Here is an 18,151-nt window from a genome sequence, read left to right as displayed (position 1 = left end):
GAATATGACGGAAGGTACATGTATAACAGATAAATCACCTAACGTCCGTAAATCTAGACAATCCGATGAGGTCAGGTTGAAAGTATTCTTGGTCTCACAAGAATTGATGTTGAAATTTCCAAGAAGAAGCTTAATTTCCAACAGAAACTGATCTCGCTTGATAGTATATACGCTATAAAGCGTTTATTTCTCCAAGTGTGCGTATCAATATTTCCTGGCACCTGAAGGTTTAAGAATGAAAACACAATATTCCCGATAGTTACTATTCTGACCAAATAAAGACTTATTGGCCATCCTGACACTTATCGGGTATCAGAGGTTTCCGAAAAAAGATAAAATGGAAAAGACTGCTCAATGGAGCAATTCTTTCCATTGAAAATAACTTTCCGAATCAGAAATCATTGAGTGTTATAACAAATTTAACCCATGTGACTTTTGAAAGGGCCCAGTTTATTTCTATTCTAAACTTTGTGAAGCATCATTCAACAAATCTACCCGCCAAATGAATTGATTCTAGGTCTTTCAGTTAATTAGAAGTCTTGAATTTCTGAACAAATTTGATCCCTGTGAACTTGATCAAGGTATTTTTTTTTCAAAACTATGATCTTTTGAATTTTGGTTTTTGAAGTATTTAAATAAAAAATGTTGACCGAATTATGAGGCTATATTTACTGCATTTATAAAGAAAATTGATATACAGTATCCCATTGCCTACTATATACAGGTGAATTGACTTTTCTTGTAAAAATAATTAGGTCAATAAAACTGATTTTGTCTCGAGACTAATACACTTTGGTTGTCTTGCGGTTTATAAGCGAGACAATTTGACTTCTCACCATCATGTATTTTAGTTCTTCTGCTTATCCAAAAACAAAACAAGATTGCGGGCGAGAAGGCAGATTGAAGGAGATAAGAAACTATAGAAGATACACCCAACCCCCTCGTCAATAAAATAAGGAAATTTACAGTAGTTGATTCCAACATGAATACATTTTTATTACGTGACAAATTCTGCATTAAAACACCCGTAATTATAGCTTGTATTATTAAGCCATGTAAACTTGTGAACATAAAGAGCCAATGTTACATTTAAAACAAGTTTATGGTGAAGCAGAAGTTTATTAGGTAATACACGTGTGGTATACCAAGTTCTCAATTGCTTTTAGAATTAATGTTTGAAATGTTCAATAGAAATGGACTGAAATTTGGTGGGAGTTCATTATTATACACATTTGGAACCCGTTTGCAATATGTTTAGATATATTAGCAGACACCTGCATCCAAATCAACAAAGTCATAACTCTTTAATTTCCGTTTGATAATATTTGATATAAAATCTGTCCAAGCTTTTGGAGTAATTAAACGTTCAAAGCTGTTTTATTAACTGAACAGACAAAGTGTAATCCATGGGATAAAAATGAAACAATTTGAAAACATGACATTTCCTTTATTAAAAAAAATCTGAATAAGATATTTGCTCCAGCAAATTTTGCACTAGTCAGCATATCTTTAATGAAGAATAACAATTTTCAAATGTACAATTTCTGTGAAGATGAGACAACCAAATTACGAAAGTATATTTAATATTGTAGTTCACATAGAATTATTACATACCTAGTATACATATATATGCACAATGGAATCCTTTATTATATCATTTAATACATGAGACAGACATGGTAAATGTATAAATTTTGTTTGAATGTGTGTGTCAACTCTCAATTAGGAGGGAAACAGCCATTTTGGACCTAATTTTGATATGAAATATTGCAACAATCATTTTAAACAATCATAGTTATAGTGCATTACATATACATGTACAATTGTTTTGGGACTAATCCATAACCAGATGATATGATTTTTGCAACCAATCCATTGCATTTTTTTCCAAAAACATGAATTTTATAACGTTGGACCAATCCCTAACATAAGTACAATTTGTTTATCTCTTGATTTTCGAAAAGCCTTTGGATATCATGTGTTATCTGATCTCACTGGGGAGTAATTCTGACAAGGTAGAGAGACATTAGACCCTTTTAAATAATTTGATATCAGCAAATTAAAACCACAGATTCCCCCTTGATTACGATTTCAACAATTCGTCCAACTTCACTGTGGATTAGCATGCATTTTGGAATTTAAGAACAAAAATAACAATAATAATTTAAAGTTGGCATTTTTCTGAGTACAGTACGGTACTTGTTACGGTCACAATGTGTGTACAAACAACTGATCTGTAGCTTGAAGTTAAGAGCTACCTTCTTTGCTAACCCTGGTCCGCGATCTTGAAAAGACCATATTCCATACCATGTTATCTACAGGGATTAGATTTGTTTTTTATAGTAAACGTGCATGACCATACAAATGAGGCAGCAAGTACAAAATATGGCACCAATACTTTACATTTCAACTGAATATTGGGTATATACAGCAAACCATTACTTTAAATATAATTTACAACTAAATATCAGGTATTATGTACAACAGACCACAGAATGCTTTGACAATTGTTTCCCAATAAATATAACGCCTTGAGATTTGTACATATTGTGTTATGTATTGTAAATGAAGTCTAAGACATCATATGATAATATTGATGAATTATAACTCTTAAATTTCATTATATAAATGTCAAATTATAAATTGAAAAAAGGTACTACATATATGACATTTTAATGTAATCATTCTGACAACTCTAAATAATAACCAATATCCATTTTCAAAGTCAATATTCTGTTTAAACAACAGGTAACATGTCACTCATTTGAACAGCACACTGTTTCTAAATTTCTTTTCAATGACATCTTTCTCATGCCAGTTTCTCTGTTTCTTGAGGAAGAGGCACATGAGGTCTGTTATGGCCCTCCTTCATAATAGCCTCAATCTCCTCCACTGTCCTTGGAACACATGTAAGGCACTCCATCCCATCTTCTGTTACAGTGACGTCATCCTCAATCCTCACCCCTCCAAAGCCTCGGTACTGGTCAATTTGTTCCCTCACCAAAAACCGTGCCTGCTCTGGGTTGTTCAGGGCAGCATCTATCAGCTGCAGTGATATGACCAAAAGTTTAACATTTCTTATGAAGTTGAATTGTAATTTAGAACTATTACACAATTTCTCATTTAAATATAAACTTATAGAAACCATTGTCTAGGACAAAGACTGAAACTTATGCCAAAATTCTATCTGAAATTTTTCTGACAGTTACAACAATTTTCAGATGTAATATAATATTTTTGAGGCAAAAGGATGCTTCTTATGTACAGGATATCTAAGCGTTTTCAGTAATACCAAATATATTTCACGAGTGTGGCTAATATTAAGCACTTGTGAAAAATATCAAAATATTAGCCACACTCGTGAAGTGTATTTGATATTACTGAAGATATTCTGTTTCTTACAATTCAAAGCAAAGTATACAGAGGCAGCTCAATCTCTCCCAGAATTCATTGTGATCCCCTGTCAACGGCTCACAAATATAAGTCAATTTGTGACGTTTTATATTCTATCTTGCATTAGGACATCATATAACATGACAGAGCTATATGAAAATCTTAATTTTCCCCATTGTTGTTTGTAAGCAGTGTTCTGATTGGTCAAATATGAAAAAGTTATATTTTTCAGTAGTGAATTTTCGATATTTCACTGGTAAAAATGTAAAAGTATTCTTCCAGATACATGTATAAAATTTCTCAAAACATATCCCTTATCAGGTACCATATATTATGATCCGAGTAAAACTAGATCTTGATTTACTATGATACTCTCTGCAAAGCATTGGCATATTGAAGGGATGTATTTTAACCATACTGACGCAATATATGTAATGGAACACAACTGAATCTCAAGTGAGTTTCCAAATAATTTAAACCTAAGCACTGACGATTTTTCTTTTTAACAGACAAAAATCCAATACCTAAAGAGTTCCATCAAATGTCATTTATGAGTACAATTTCAAAAACAAAGATTCTCCACGTTTTCAACAAAAAGTATATTTGGAAGATGAATGAAGCATCAGTTTCTCCATCTTGGATCCAAGTGATATGTTTCGGACAACGAAACCTTTGGTTCTACTGGTGCGCCATGTTCTATTATTATCATTATCAGCAGCACAGCGTAATTCTATATATATAAGTGGAAATCGTGGTCCAAACATCAGTATTGACCCAAACAGAACAGCTGTATTTATGTAACTAGTTACTTGTGATTGCCTCAGTGTTTACTCACCACATCAATGAAATAGATCCCTGGCTCTACTGTGATGACCATGCGGTGGTCAAGTGTCCGTACTGTCCGAAGTGACCGCAGGCCTGGCTTATCTATTCGCTCTGTACCCTGAATCAGAGAAGTTCCAATATTAAACGGTCTTAATTCCCTGAGTGATTGAACTCTGAACCAAGTGTACAATACCATCTTTCTTCATACAGCATGCTGTATATTTAATGAAGGTAAATTTGTAAACTGAAGCTTGTTACTCTTTCATAAACCCACCTACACAGTCTATTGACATATACATGTACTTGCAAGTATTCAGTGAGTCTCATGCAATATCTAACTCACCGTTGTTATTTAATTAGCACTTTTTTTCTCTTTTCTTTTTGTTTCATTCATCTGTAAGTTGACTAAATTGATAACTTTTTGTTAGAAATGTAATCAGTTTTAATATGATGTTAAAATGTACACTACACATTCAATTTCGGTATCTTAATTCAAAAACATCTGAAAATCAATGCCATGTTAAGATGTATGATTTGTTTCTGTTGCTGAAACTGGAGAAACTTCTCTCAGCTCCACCCTAGATGACACATGATACCTAGCAATGGGCGGAGTCATGTAGACAGGAAACCCGTAACTAAATAACTAAGGCAACCTAGACTGTATGTACTGCTACATCACAGCAACACAGCTGTCTCAAAGTGGTTCACAAATTATCATCAGTGGTTATTGAGCCTTTAGCAACCAGTCGATGCGTTTCTCAACTCCAAGGGAAGCATACAGCCAGAGCTGCTATTTCTGCACTAACATTTTACATGCGACCTTGCCCTACCGCGTACTCATTTACAGCTAAGTCGACTGAAATACAACAGAGTAAAGTATCTTGTTCAAGGATGCAACAGTGCCCTTGCTGGGATGCGGACAAGCAACCCTTTGGTCACGTAGCCCTGCATCCTACCACTAGAGCCCGACACCTCTGTAAATATAATATTTTCAGCACACATATTACCAGAAACCTGGTATTGAAAGATAATTCTTTCCTCTCTTACTTTCCGACTTTGATATCCTCACCTCTGGATAACCCCCAACATCGTGTGTGTCTATCCCCATGAAATGTCCAAGCCCGTGTGGCATGAACACTGCCCCTAGCCTGACTTTCATCATCTCATCAACATCACCCTGTACTAGTCCGATCTTCTTCAATTCCTCCAAGTGGGTTCGGTCTGCCAACAGGTGCATATCTACCCAGGATACACCTGTCAAGGATGTCCGTGAAGTTGAAAAGTGAAAATTTTAAGGTGAAAAATTTGGCTGAAAAAAAACTTTTTCAGCAAGCGACAAATTTTTCAAAAAAGTAGTAAAATATATAGTAGATTTTAATTTCATAATCATTATTATTATCTTTTAATTTCGATGATTTGTCTTTAATTTTGCATGACACTGTTTGGAATTTAAGATGATCATTCAGTTAAGATGTTCAGAACTATATAAATGGGCAAGCAAATAGTGTTAAACTGGTGTCTTGCAGTTTTGAATATTTTTTATGTCACTCATATCTGAGAGAGTAACTATACCTGGTTTCATGGCAGCCATGACAGCTTGACTAGACGCAAGGACAGCCTCATATATGTTACGCTGTTTCTGTGAGAACTTTCCATTGGCTGGGAAGGAACATGTGATATCTGAGGCATAGCAACAGTATTCACTGCCCATGTCAAATAAGCTGAAAAAAGGCAAAATTAGTTAATATCATAGCTTTATATGAATACTCTATTGAAGCATGCGCCATATTTAGTCATTCTAATATGTGTGCACATCAAAAACGCATATACCTATACAGCATAGTAAATCTACCCCAGATGGTCCTCTGAAAGTCTTAAACAAGTCAATGTCAAAACTTTCAGACCAAATCTATCCTAAACAATATTAATAAATTCAATTATTGTTTTGTCTATTCAAGTGCAGCAAATATCCCTATACTTGATCCCAATCACATTTTTTCTTAAACTGAAAAAAAACAACAAACAAACCTACATACCACATGTCTCCGTCGTTGACCTGTTTAGAGTTTGGAGCTCCTGCATGGCCATAGTGTAACACTGATCCATTGTCACCTCTGAAAATAGTAAAACAAACTCATTGATCAGAAATTCTAACATGGATTCACATTATATCTTTGTACACAAGACTGACCAGTCTGTTGACCATTCATCTGAGAGACAGGGACAGTCTATCTGTAATGTTTTCAGTTGTATCTAATGCTGTGTTCATTGAATTTTTAAAAGAGAAAAGAAAATTGAAATATGTCTCAGAATGTAAACACGAAATGTCGATAAGGCAGATTACCGTCATGATAAAAGAATCAATAAAACAGCTCCTAGTCTTGTCTGATGCTTCTGTGAAATACCACAAACTGCACTCAATTATCTACTCATCTGAAAATTTTAACAGATTTGGCACACCCACAGCACATAAACCCATACACAGAAAATGATATTAGCATAATAGAAATCTAGCACTATCATAATGTACCAGGCATTCTACATATTGTACAAGCAGAACTAAAACATATCATAGGAACTGTAAGTTAACTGAAGTTCTTAATTTGAAGAGTCAACAAAATTTTCTAATCATAGTGATCTGATGCTCATGAATTAACTTACGATCCACAAACGCCGTGCCCCCAGGCTAGGTGCCTTGTACCCCCATTAAAGTAGCAGAAATGTTGGAAGGTGCTGAAAGTAAAGGCACACTTGATGTTCACTTACGTTCCACAGATACAAGTGTAGGCCAGGTTCCGTGCCCCACCATTGTAGTAACAATAATGACGAAATATGCTGTAATACAGAAAACAGTTATCCTCTATAAATTATCACTTAATCAGTATGATTTCTGTACAATTTTTCAATTAGATGCACATCAACAACCAAAACACTGTTCTATTGGAAACAGAATAGATACTGTAAACGTGATTATTTTCGCGGGGGGTTAATTTCGCGATTTCAATATGTAAACTATATGCGTGGGGGTAATTTTCGCGATCGATCCACTTTGGCTTGTAGTTCAAGATTACACAAATTGATATCAAAATAATACCTGTGGGGGAAAATTTTCGCAAATAAAAGGAGTCCGCGTAGTTAGCGTAAAATTCCCCCTCACGTAAATTTCAACGTTTACAGTAGTTACAGAGATAACTATTTGACTAGTGATTGGTTTTGCAATATTCTCAATTAATATATGTATTCAAACTTTCAATATCATTTATAAACTTCAACACAATTCAGACAATATCACTCCTGAGGAAAATCTCGTGATCAAGATGTTCCAGAGGAAGTGTCATTCCGTACCTTTCCAACTGGTATTCATACATTCCTGGCCGGATACATCTCATAACCTGAAAACAGGAGATCCTCTAATGGAATATCGATGTTTACAGAAAAACCTGCCTATTGCAACATCACTCAACACTCAATGATTTGGGCCTATATAATGAGTATGTCTTTAAATCAAAACTAGAAAGTCAGTAAAACTAATGTCTTCAACTGAAAACCAATGAAGCAAGTAGGAAATTACCTGATGTAAGTAAAACAGTTCTTTTTATCACCGACAGTTATTGTTATAAGATTCCACCGACAATTTCTTAATGAATTTATGAAACTGTTAACACTTATAATAGAATATAATAATAGGTAGGTTTGTAGTGCCGATACAAATGGAATTTCGATGTTGAAAAAATGTTGGCGTTTACCATCGATCTTTGGGACACAAAAATTATACTTCGACTTATTCGTTCATTTCAAGTAGCATTTTTATTGTTAGGACCAAATTTTCACTTCGTATAAATATTATCTGAGTTTTTCGAGTTTTCTGAATTTGAGTTTTCCGAGTTTTTTTTACTAGGATAAAGAGAGAATTCGGCAGGGACTGACGAAGTACTTCGAGTTAAGCGGGGTATTCAAGTTTTCCGAGTTCGAGTTCCACTGTACTGATATTTTTCAATACTGAAACAGTCTATGAGACAAAATGTCCCTACCTTCTAGATCAAGTTTGGATCACGGCTATTGTTCCAAATATACTTAGGAATTACTAGTAACATTAGTGATGTCAGAAGATCAATGAGAAATGTGTGTGAAACATGTACATGCCTGCTCCTGTTAATGGAAATGGAGCTAAAAGTAGACAAAATCTAAAACATGTCGAGGATAAAATAATTTCCCAATTTGCCTGCACGGTATTGATGTTTGACCGCTTAAGAACTGTAATATAAAGTAGTTGCATCCTATCACTATTCATAAGTGTATGACAAACTCTGTAAATCTTCCTAACCAAACTTTCAACCTAGGAATGTTAAGTCAGGAACTTGTCTAAAATTCAAGAGAGTGTACCTCCTTGTGAGCCTCACTGCTGAGTTGGTTGCTGTAACGAAGTACCTCCAGCTCCTCATCAGTCTTGAACACACGGCTGTTGATAAGAAGGAATACAAAATCTATTCAGTCACCAAAAAATACAAGCATATTGGGTATTGCTAAAGCAATACATGTTCTCTACCAGCCTCTGCTAAAAATAGTGACAATGACCTTGACCTTGACCCAAAAACCCTGAAATTTGAACTTGTCCTAGAAATTAAGGACCTTTATCGTTGTCTGACAATCTTTGGCATTACATACCGTACAAATGTACCTACATATGGACAGAGAGGAAACCTATAGTCTCCCCAGATTTCACTTGTTAGGGGACTAATAGAAACTTTCATTGGCCTGTTCTTTTGACAGATATCTCAACCCAAGTGTAACAGACTGGCCCGTTTCTCAGCTTCCCAAGAAACACAAACCAATATGGGTAGGGAGTGTCAAACCACACATATCATCTTGACACCTGAGGTTACCTGGTTGGCACTGAGTAACAAGAATAACAGAAAACAACATACCATTCCATAATCTGAGGATGAAGGGCTATGTTGTCCAATTTAAACCTGTAGGTAAAAACAGAAAATTACAGAACAGTTCATATGGCACATCTCTTTCATGTACATGTATGTACAACTGGAAAACTCCACCTGAGGAATGATACGAAAGCTTGTGTGTAATTTTCAATCTACAAAAAGGTAATTTTCCTCTCATTGTTTTCACTTCATATTTCTAACAAACAAAGTTTAAATATAAAGTAAAAAAAATGTTTTTCATGGCAGCTGAATAGCCTATTTCAAATTAAATCAGCTGTATAGCCTAAATTTCAAGCTAAAGCAGCTGTATAGCCTAGATTTCAAGTCAAATCAGCTGCATAGCCTAAATTTCAAGCTAAAGCAGCTGTATAGCCTAGATTTCAAGTCAAAGCAGTTGTATAGCTTAAATTTCAAGCTAAAGCAGCTGTATAGCCTAGATTTCAAGTCAATTCAGCTGTATAGCCTAGATTTCAAGTCAATTCAGCTGTATAGCCTAAATTTCAAGCTAAATCAGTTGTATAGCCTAGATTTCAAGTCAAATCAGTTATATAGCCTAGATTTCAAGTTATTTCAGCTGTATAGCCTAGATTTCAAGTCAATTCAGCTGTATAGCCTAGATTTCAAGTCAATTCAGCTGTATAGCCTAAATTTCAAGCTAAAGCAGCTGTATAGCCTAGATTTCAAGTCAAATCAGTTATATAGCCTAGATTTGAAGTTAAATCAGTTGTATAACCTAGATTCAAGTTAAATAAGCTTTAGAGTCTAAATTTCAAGTTGAATAAGCTTTAGAGCTTAACTTTCAAGTTAAAGAAGCTCTAGAGCATAACTTTCAAGTTAAATAAGCTTTAGAGCCTAACTTTCAAGTTAAAGAAGCTCTAGAGCATAACTTTCAAGTTAAATAAGCTTTAGAGCATAACTTTCAAGTCAAAGAAGCTTTAGAGCCTAAATTTCAAGTTATCTGTAATCTATCTAAAAACAGTTCCTTGTATGATCTCTTGAATTATTTCAAACAAAGATATCTCAATTGTTTCCATCATGATTTTTCAAAATAAAATTTTATGTGCAATTGAACTGATCTTATAAGGACTCTTTTTCACAAATCAATACGCAATGTCAATTGCTGCATTGTGACGTCACATATTTCACGCCATTTTCAGATTTTTTTCATAGAGGTATCAAACACTGGACAACTAATTATTACAAAACTGATTTTGACTACAATTATCTGCCTTTCATAGAATAAGATCCCTGAGATGGGGACTCCCTCAGACTATCCATGCTAGAGAGGTCTATTGTCGCTATACTCACTCGCTAATACCATCAAAGGCTGCCTCCCTAGTATAATTACTACTGTCTGTGTCCATCCCCCTCTGTAACACAGAACAGTCCGCTCAAACACAGATGTGACATAGTTAGAGAGGATCAGGGACCATATAGTACAAAAAATACTTACATTTCATATGAACAAGAATATCTATTGTTGATTTGATTAATGATAGTTTATACCTAAATATATAATAATGTTATACCAGTTGTGGATGAGGATAGAAGAGCAGCAATCAAAATCAAACACGATCAAATGATTAATATACATTACCAGGGTAAGGATTACAGAAGGTGCTTTAGTCTTGAGAACTTGAGCAATCTGTAACATAAGCATATAAATGTCCAAGTATTGTGAAACATCCAGTTTACTACAGGCAATGAAATGTTTGTCCCTCAAAATACTGGGTGGATAATGGGGACCACCAGATTCAGGGTTGATTAGATACAGAAAGTACATCTGTACTCATGCAAGTTTTTGTGTTTCTCAGGGAGATTTAGTTTGATTTGGTTTATTTTGTTTAACGTCCTATTAACAGCCAGGGTCATTTAAGGACATGCCAGGTTTAGAGGTGGAGGAAAGTCGGAATACCCTGAGAAAAACCACCACTCTATGGTAAGTACCAGGCAATTGCCCCACATGGGTTTCGAACTCGCAACCTAGGTTTTGTATTAGGAAAACCATGATTGCACAATTATGTTACAAAATGGTCACCATGACTGCCATGTTCAGTTTTTATGAGGTTGAAAAAAAACAACACTTTGTTGGCTCTCCTTCCTCAACCTCCTCACTAATTTCCAGCACAATGCCACCAGTGGAACAAGAAAAGGAGTTTAAAATGTGTTTTACAAGATGGCTACCATGGCCGCCATCTCGGATTTTGGACCAATCCAAAAAATAACAACACTTAGTCAGGGCCATCTCAGGATCATTCCTGGCAAGTTTCAGTTCTTTCCCACCAGTGGAACTTGAGATGAAGTTTGAAATGTGACAAGTTTACACAAAGCGCATGACGACAGACAAAGCACGATAACTTAGGTCCTCCTGACCCTTCGGGTCAAATGACCTAAAAATGTAAATACTTTAATAACGTAGAACAATTTTACTTACATCACAGGCCCATTGAGCTTCATCCACACCATATCTCACTCTGAAGTCTTCGAGCTCTAAGAGTCTAAGATGAAATTGAAAAATGAGAAGGAAAAATATATAACAGCATGACTTATGGAAATGGCAACTTAACAATACTGCAGTCCATGTACTTCCCCCTTTACTACTACAACTCCACCAACACAATCTTACATCTTCCACTATTCCCTTTTGATCATTCTCTCCTTTTCACCTGTACATCTTCACTATCTCCCTTTCCATCTGTATATCTCCACTATCTCCCTTTCTACCTGTATATTTCCACTATCTCCCTTTCCACCTGTATAGCTCCACTATCTCCCTTTCCACCTGTATATCTCCACTATCTCCCTTTCCACCTGTATATCTCAACTATCTCCCTATTCACCTGTATATCTCCACTATCTCCCTTTCCACCTGTATATCTCCACTATCTCCCTTACCACCTGTATATCTCCACTATCTCCCTTTCCACCTGTATATCTCCACTATTTCCCTTTCTACCTGTAAATCTCCACTATCTCCCTTTCCACCTGTACATGTATATCTCCACTATCTCCCTTTCCACCTGTATATATCCACTATCTCCCTTTCCACCTGTACATGTATATCTCCACTATCTCCCTTTCCACCTGTATATCTCCACTATCTCCCTTTCCACCTGTACATGTATATCTCCATTATCTCCGTTTCCACCTGTATATCTCCACTATCTCCCTATTCACCTGTATATCTCCACTATCTCCTTTTCAACCTGTATATCTCCACTATCTCCCTATTCACCTGTATATCTCCACTATCTCCTTTTCCACCTGTATATCTCCACTATCTCCCTTTCCACCTGTATATCTCCACTATCTCCCTTTCCACCTGTATATCTCCACTCTCTCCCTTTCTACCTGTACATCTCAACTATCTCCCTTTCCACCTGTATATCTCCACTATCTCCCTTTCAACCTGTATATCTCCACTATCTCCCTTTCAACCTGTATATCTCCACTATCTCCCTTTCCACCTGTATATCTCCACTATCTCCCTTTCCACCTGTATATCTCCACTATCTCCCTTTCCACCTGTACATCTCAACTATCTCCCTTTCCACCTGTATATCTCCACTATCTCCCTTTCTACCTGTATATCTCCACTATCTCCCTTTCCACCTGTATATCTCCACTATCTCCCTTTCCACCTGTATATCCTCACTATCTCCCTTTCCACCTGTATATCTCCACTATCTCCCTTTCCACCTGTATATCTCCACTATCTCCCTTTCCACCTGTATATAACCACTTTCTCCCTTTCCACCTGTATATCTCCACTATCTCCCTTTCCACCTGTATATCTCCACTTTCTCCCTTTCCACCTGTATATATCCACTATACCCCTTTCCATCTGTATATTTCCACTATCTCCCTATTCACCTGTATATCTCCACTATTTCCCTTTCCACCTGTATATTTCCACTATCTCCCTTTCCACCTGTATATCTCCACTATCTCCCTTTCCACCTGTATATCTCCACTATCTCCCTTTCCACCTGTATATCTCCACTATCTCCTTTTCAACCTGTATATCTCCACTATCTCCCTATTCACCTGTATATAACCACTATCTCCCTTTCTACGTGTATATCTCCACTATCTCCCTTTCCACCTGTATATCTCCACTATTTCCCTTTCCACCTGTTTATATCCACTATCTCCCTTTCCACCTGTATATCTCCACTATCTCCCTTTCCACCTGTATATCTCCACTATCTCCTTTTCAACCTGTATATCTCCACTATCTCCCTATTCACCTGTATATAACCACTATCTCCCTTTCCACCTGTATATCTCCACTATCTCCCTTTCCACCTGTATATCTCCACTATCTCCTTTTCAACCTGTATATCTCCACTATCTCCCTATTCACCTGTATATAACCACTATCTCCCTTTCCACCTGTATATCTCCACTATACCCCTTTCCACCTGTATATCTCCACTCTCTCCCTTTCCACCTGTATATATCCACTATCTCCCTTTCCACCTGTATATCTCCACTATTTCCCTTTCCACCTGTATATCTCCACTATCTCCCTTTCCACCTGTATATATCCACTATCTCCCTTTCAACCTCTATATCTCCACTATCTCCATTTCCACCTGTATATCTCCACTATACCCCTTTCCATCTGTATATTTCCACTATCTCCCTATTCACCTGTATATCTCCACTATCTCCCTTTCAACCTCTATATCTCCACTATCTCCATTTCCACCTGTATATCTCCACTATACCCCTTTCCATCTGTATATTTCCACTATCTCCCTATTCACCTGTATATCTCCACTATTTCCCTTTCCATCTGTATATCTCCACTATCTCCCTTTCCACCTGTATATATCCACTATACCCCTTTCCATCTGCATATTTCCACTATCTCCCTATTCACCTGTATATCTCCACTATCTCCCTTTCCACCTGTATATCTCCACTATCTCCCTTTCCACCTGTATATCTCCACTATCTCCCTTTCCATCTGTATATCTCCACTATCTCCCTTTCCACCTGTATATTTCGACTATCTCCCTATTCACCTGTATATCTCCACTATCTCCTTTTCCACCTGTATATCTCCACTATCTCCCTTTCAACCTGTATATCTCCACTATCTCCCTTTCCACCTGTATATCTCAACTATACCCCTTTCCATCTGTATATTTCCACTATCTCCCTTTCTACCTGTATATCTCCACTATCTCCCTTTCCATCTGTATATCTCCACTATCTCCCTTTCCACCAGTATATCTCCACTATCTCCCTTTCCACCTGTATATCTCCACTATTTCCCTTTCCACCTGTATATCTCCACTATCTCCCTTTCCACCTGTATATCTCCACTATCTCCCTTTCCACCTGTATATCTCCACTATCTCCCTTTCCACCTGTATATCTCCACTATCTCCCTTTCCACCTGCATATCTCAACTTTCTCCCTTTCCACCTGTATATATACACTATCTCCCTTTCCACCGGTATATCTCCACTATCTCCCTTTCAACCTGTATATCTCCACTATCTCCCTTTCCACCGGTATATCTCCACTATCTCCCTTTCCACCGGTATATCTCCACTATCTCCCTTTCAACCTGTATATCTCCACTATCTCCCTTTCCACCTGTATATCTCCACTCTCTCCTTTTCCACCTGTATATCTCCACTCTCTCCCTTTCCACCGGTATATCTCCACTACCTCCCTTTCCACCTGTATATCTCCACTCTCTCCCTTTCCACCGGTATATCTCCACTATACAAAGGGGTACAATGTACAATAGAAATCTATAACACATTGTTTTTGCACTCACTTCCCCATCCACACTGCATAAGAGTCTGGCAATTTAGGAGGGAACAAGATACTTTTCTGGGTGTCAACATCTATAGCTCCAAAGAAGTCTGGCTCCTCTACTCCGAATGTCCAGTGGAAGTAAGACTCCTAATAAAAGTAAAAAGGTATAACTTACATAACTTGATGGCTGTCATCAACACTGATGTATAGGTTATTCACTGAAGGATACAACTGAGAGGTCTGTTGAAAATATCTTTACACTATAGGATACAACACAGGGGTCTGTAGGAAAGGAATATTATTTTAGAATATTTCAAAATTTATCCTGCAATAAACCCAGAGGCCAACACATAATCTCTCTCTCAAAATAGGTGTGGGCTACTAAATAATTACAGACACGGTGGGCTAATTACCAACCAGAAACTTACTAGTACATGTATTGTTGGATAAAAAACAACTTTTCAATTCAACTCAGCTTGAGAACTGAATTAATGCAAGGGAGAATTGTACAGTATACACTTCGTGAAAATCTGTTGATTCACCTGATGCTGCAGACAATGTAAATGTTTATGGGTGACCATCAATGAATGTGGGCATAAAAAATAGTGTCTTAAGGGTACTAATAGTCTGGAAACTGATTATTCTGGGAATAATGATTATATGTCAAATTACAAACAAATAGTATTATGACAATAAGTGTTTAAACAAGCAATTTCATGGAAGTTAGATCCCCCGCTTTCCTGAGATATTACACCATTGCAAGATAATTCTATCTGCCAATAACTACCAATCATGAATTTGGCTGAGCCCTGTTATTTATTTAATACATTGAATCCTGTTCCTAAGTTTTTGCCAAAGACTTTCGGAAAATATTTGGGAAAGTTATGTAATGGCAAATAACAATGCTTTTCATAAATCAAGGTGATGATAATGGGATAATATCTGTGGCAATCAAACTTGGCCTAGCCCTTGAGGCATTTAACATGTAACTGTGTTTAAAGAAAATCTGTTAACAACTGCTCAAGTTATAACAAATTTAATTAATCAAGGGGCCGAGCTCTTAAGGCTCTTGTTACGAAGTCTGAAGAAAATCTGTTGATATTTATTGCAGTTATTGCACAGAAACGAAGCGTGACAGAAGGAAAGACAGTTAGTCAGACAGACAAACAAAACCAAATTAATATCCCCCGCCCCGTTTTGGTGAAAGCAGGGGATAAAAATAAAGTTATTATCTATCCGACATTCTCCAACAAGAAATGGTCCTACAATTAATTGAATAAATTATGTTCAAAGTAAATAAATTCATCTGTTATGACTTTACAATCCAAAAAATTGCTCCTTTGTATCAAAATTATTTCACCTCTGTTATCACTATCTTGTTGAAAGAATGCATTGCTATATATACCTGTCTAAAGATAGGTTCGTGATCTGAAGAGTGGCGTGTTTCCGACTCTCCGCCCTGTAGTAGTACCAGTGCCCCTTTTGGGACTTTGTTCTTTAGAATTTCACACAGTCTTTTCCTGTTTATTTTGAACAGATCCGCTGAAACAGCTAGGGTATGTACCCCTCTGCAGAATGCAGGCCTGTAAAAACAATCAATTTTAATGTTTAAATAAATGGACTGTATCACTACATGTATTATCCAATGGCAATGCCACAATGTAGTTATCTCAATGCTGATCAAATCTTAAACAAGAGGTCCAATGGGCCTATGTTACTCATCTGTTCTGTAGCTAATGAAATGAAGACTTTGTTAATTTGACCCCTGTGATCTTGATAGTATGAAAAGGTCATTTACTTAAACAAACCTGGTAGCCTTTCATCGCAGCATGGATGAGTATGGCCCAACATCATAACCCTGGGCCTGGTTAATGGGAAGAATTTGTTTAAATATTTAAATCTGTACACTGAAGGATACCAACAAATGAAGGATACAACTGAAAAGTTTGTAGAAAACATTTTTATAATGACAGATGCAACAGATGAAGGATAAAACAGTGAAGTCTGTAGAAACACAGCAAGAAGCTTCAGAAGAAGCATTGTTGATCGGTTAGCAAGGAAATATAGTTTCTCACGGAGAGTTGCTAATAACGTGAATGCCTTACAAAATGAAATTGTGTGTGACAAAAAATTTAATTACTTCAAATCCAAAATCTTCAAACACTGGAAATGAACAGAGAAGACAACCATGCAAATGGCTCAGAGAGGCTCCCAAGCCTAACAGAAGAGCTTGATGACAAGTGACAGTAACAAAACATCTTTATACTGAAGGATACAACAGAAGGATACAACAGAGAGGTCTGTAGAAAACATCTTTATACTGAAGGATACAACAGCGATCTGTAGAAAACATCTTTATACTGAAGGATACAACAGCGATCTGTAGAAAACATCATTATACTGAAGGATACAACAGAGAGGTCTGTAGAAAACATCTTTATACTGAAGGATACAACAGCGATCTGTAGAAAACATCTTTATACTGAAGGGTACAACAGCGATCTGTAGAAAACATCTTTATACTGAAGGATACAACAGAGAGGTCTGTAGAAAACATCTTTATACTGAAGGATACAACACAGAGGTCTGTAGAAAACATCTTTATACTGAAGGATACAACAGCGAGGTCTGTAGAAAACATCTTTATACTGAAGGATACAACAGAGGTATGTAGAAAACATCTTTATACCGAAGGATACAACAGAGGTATGTAGAAAACATCTTTATACTGTCACCAGACATGGTGTTAGGGCCAGAGGAAACTTGGGCTAACTAGCCTAGATGTAACTGACACAGCAGGAAAGAAATTCAGTTTAGGTAATGTAGATGTAAAGTGAAAGTAACTATCATGACATACATGTTACTTAATTTATTTGCGTGAGGAGCAGAGTAGATCATTAATCCTCGTCATCAACTCACGTAAAAAAAATATACCATTAGGCCTATTACTTACTGTGCCCTGTACGCCGCCATCATTTAACAGTAGGTGGTGATAAGTCAGATGACAGGAGCCAGGGCCGTTTTCGATTTTGCGATCCAACCGGTTGGACTAGTTAGCCCGGTGTTGTTCGTTTATGAAATAAAGACGGACCTGGTGATTCTATATTGTTCTCAGACGAGCCTTGACAAAGACTTCCAAGACATGTATTAACATTTGCAGGTCCGTCAAGATATATGTTTGAAATATTACATTTAAAAACTCACGAACCGGG

At 36.6% G+C, this 18,151-nt stretch overlaps 1 protein-coding gene across 1 annotated transcript; it reads right to left on the bottom strand.

The window, feature by feature from the left end:
* Positions 1 to 584: 584 nt before the first annotated feature.
* LOC117337906 (xaa-Pro dipeptidase-like) lies at positions 585 to 18,124 on the bottom strand. Its single transcript, XM_033899049.1, has 15 exons — positions 17,893 to 18,124; positions 16,345 to 16,522; positions 14,959 to 15,086; positions 11,593 to 11,656; positions 10,756 to 10,803; positions 10,467 to 10,528; positions 9,144 to 9,188; positions 8,602 to 8,677; positions 7,564 to 7,610; positions 6,985 to 7,053; positions 6,255 to 6,332; positions 5,791 to 5,939; positions 5,288 to 5,472; positions 4,229 to 4,336; positions 585 to 3,046 (listed from the first exon to the last, which is right to left on the bottom strand). The coding sequence occupies exons 1-15, from the start codon at positions 17,913 to 17,915 to the stop codon at positions 2,810 to 2,812; spliced, it is 1,497 nt and encodes a 498-aa protein (XP_033754940.1). The 5' UTR covers positions 17,916 to 18,124; the 3' UTR covers positions 585 to 2,809.
* Between the last annotated feature and the right edge of the window lie 27 nt (positions 18,125 to 18,151).

This window comes from Pecten maximus, chromosome 11 (assembly GCF_902652985.1).
Source record: "Pecten maximus chromosome 11, xPecMax1.1, whole genome shotgun sequence".
Lineage (NCBI taxonomy): Eukaryota > Metazoa > Mollusca > Bivalvia > Pectinida > Pectinidae > Pecten > Pecten maximus.
This window is presented reverse-complemented; position numbering and strand designations above follow the sequence as displayed.

Excerpts from the sequence above, each read along its gene's own strand:
- LOC117337906 (XM_033899049.1), bottom strand. The coding sequence starts at position 17,915 with ATGATGGCGGCGTACAGGGCACA. Across the intron at positions 16,523-17,892 it reads ATGGCGGCGTACAGGGCACA|GCCTGCATTCTGCAGAGGGG; the intron begins GTAAGTAATAGG and ends TTGTTTTTACAG. Across the intron at positions 11,657-14,958 it reads TATGCAGTGTGGATGGGGAA|ACTCTTAGAGCTCGAAGACT; the intron begins GTGAGTGCAAAA and ends ATTTCATCTTAG.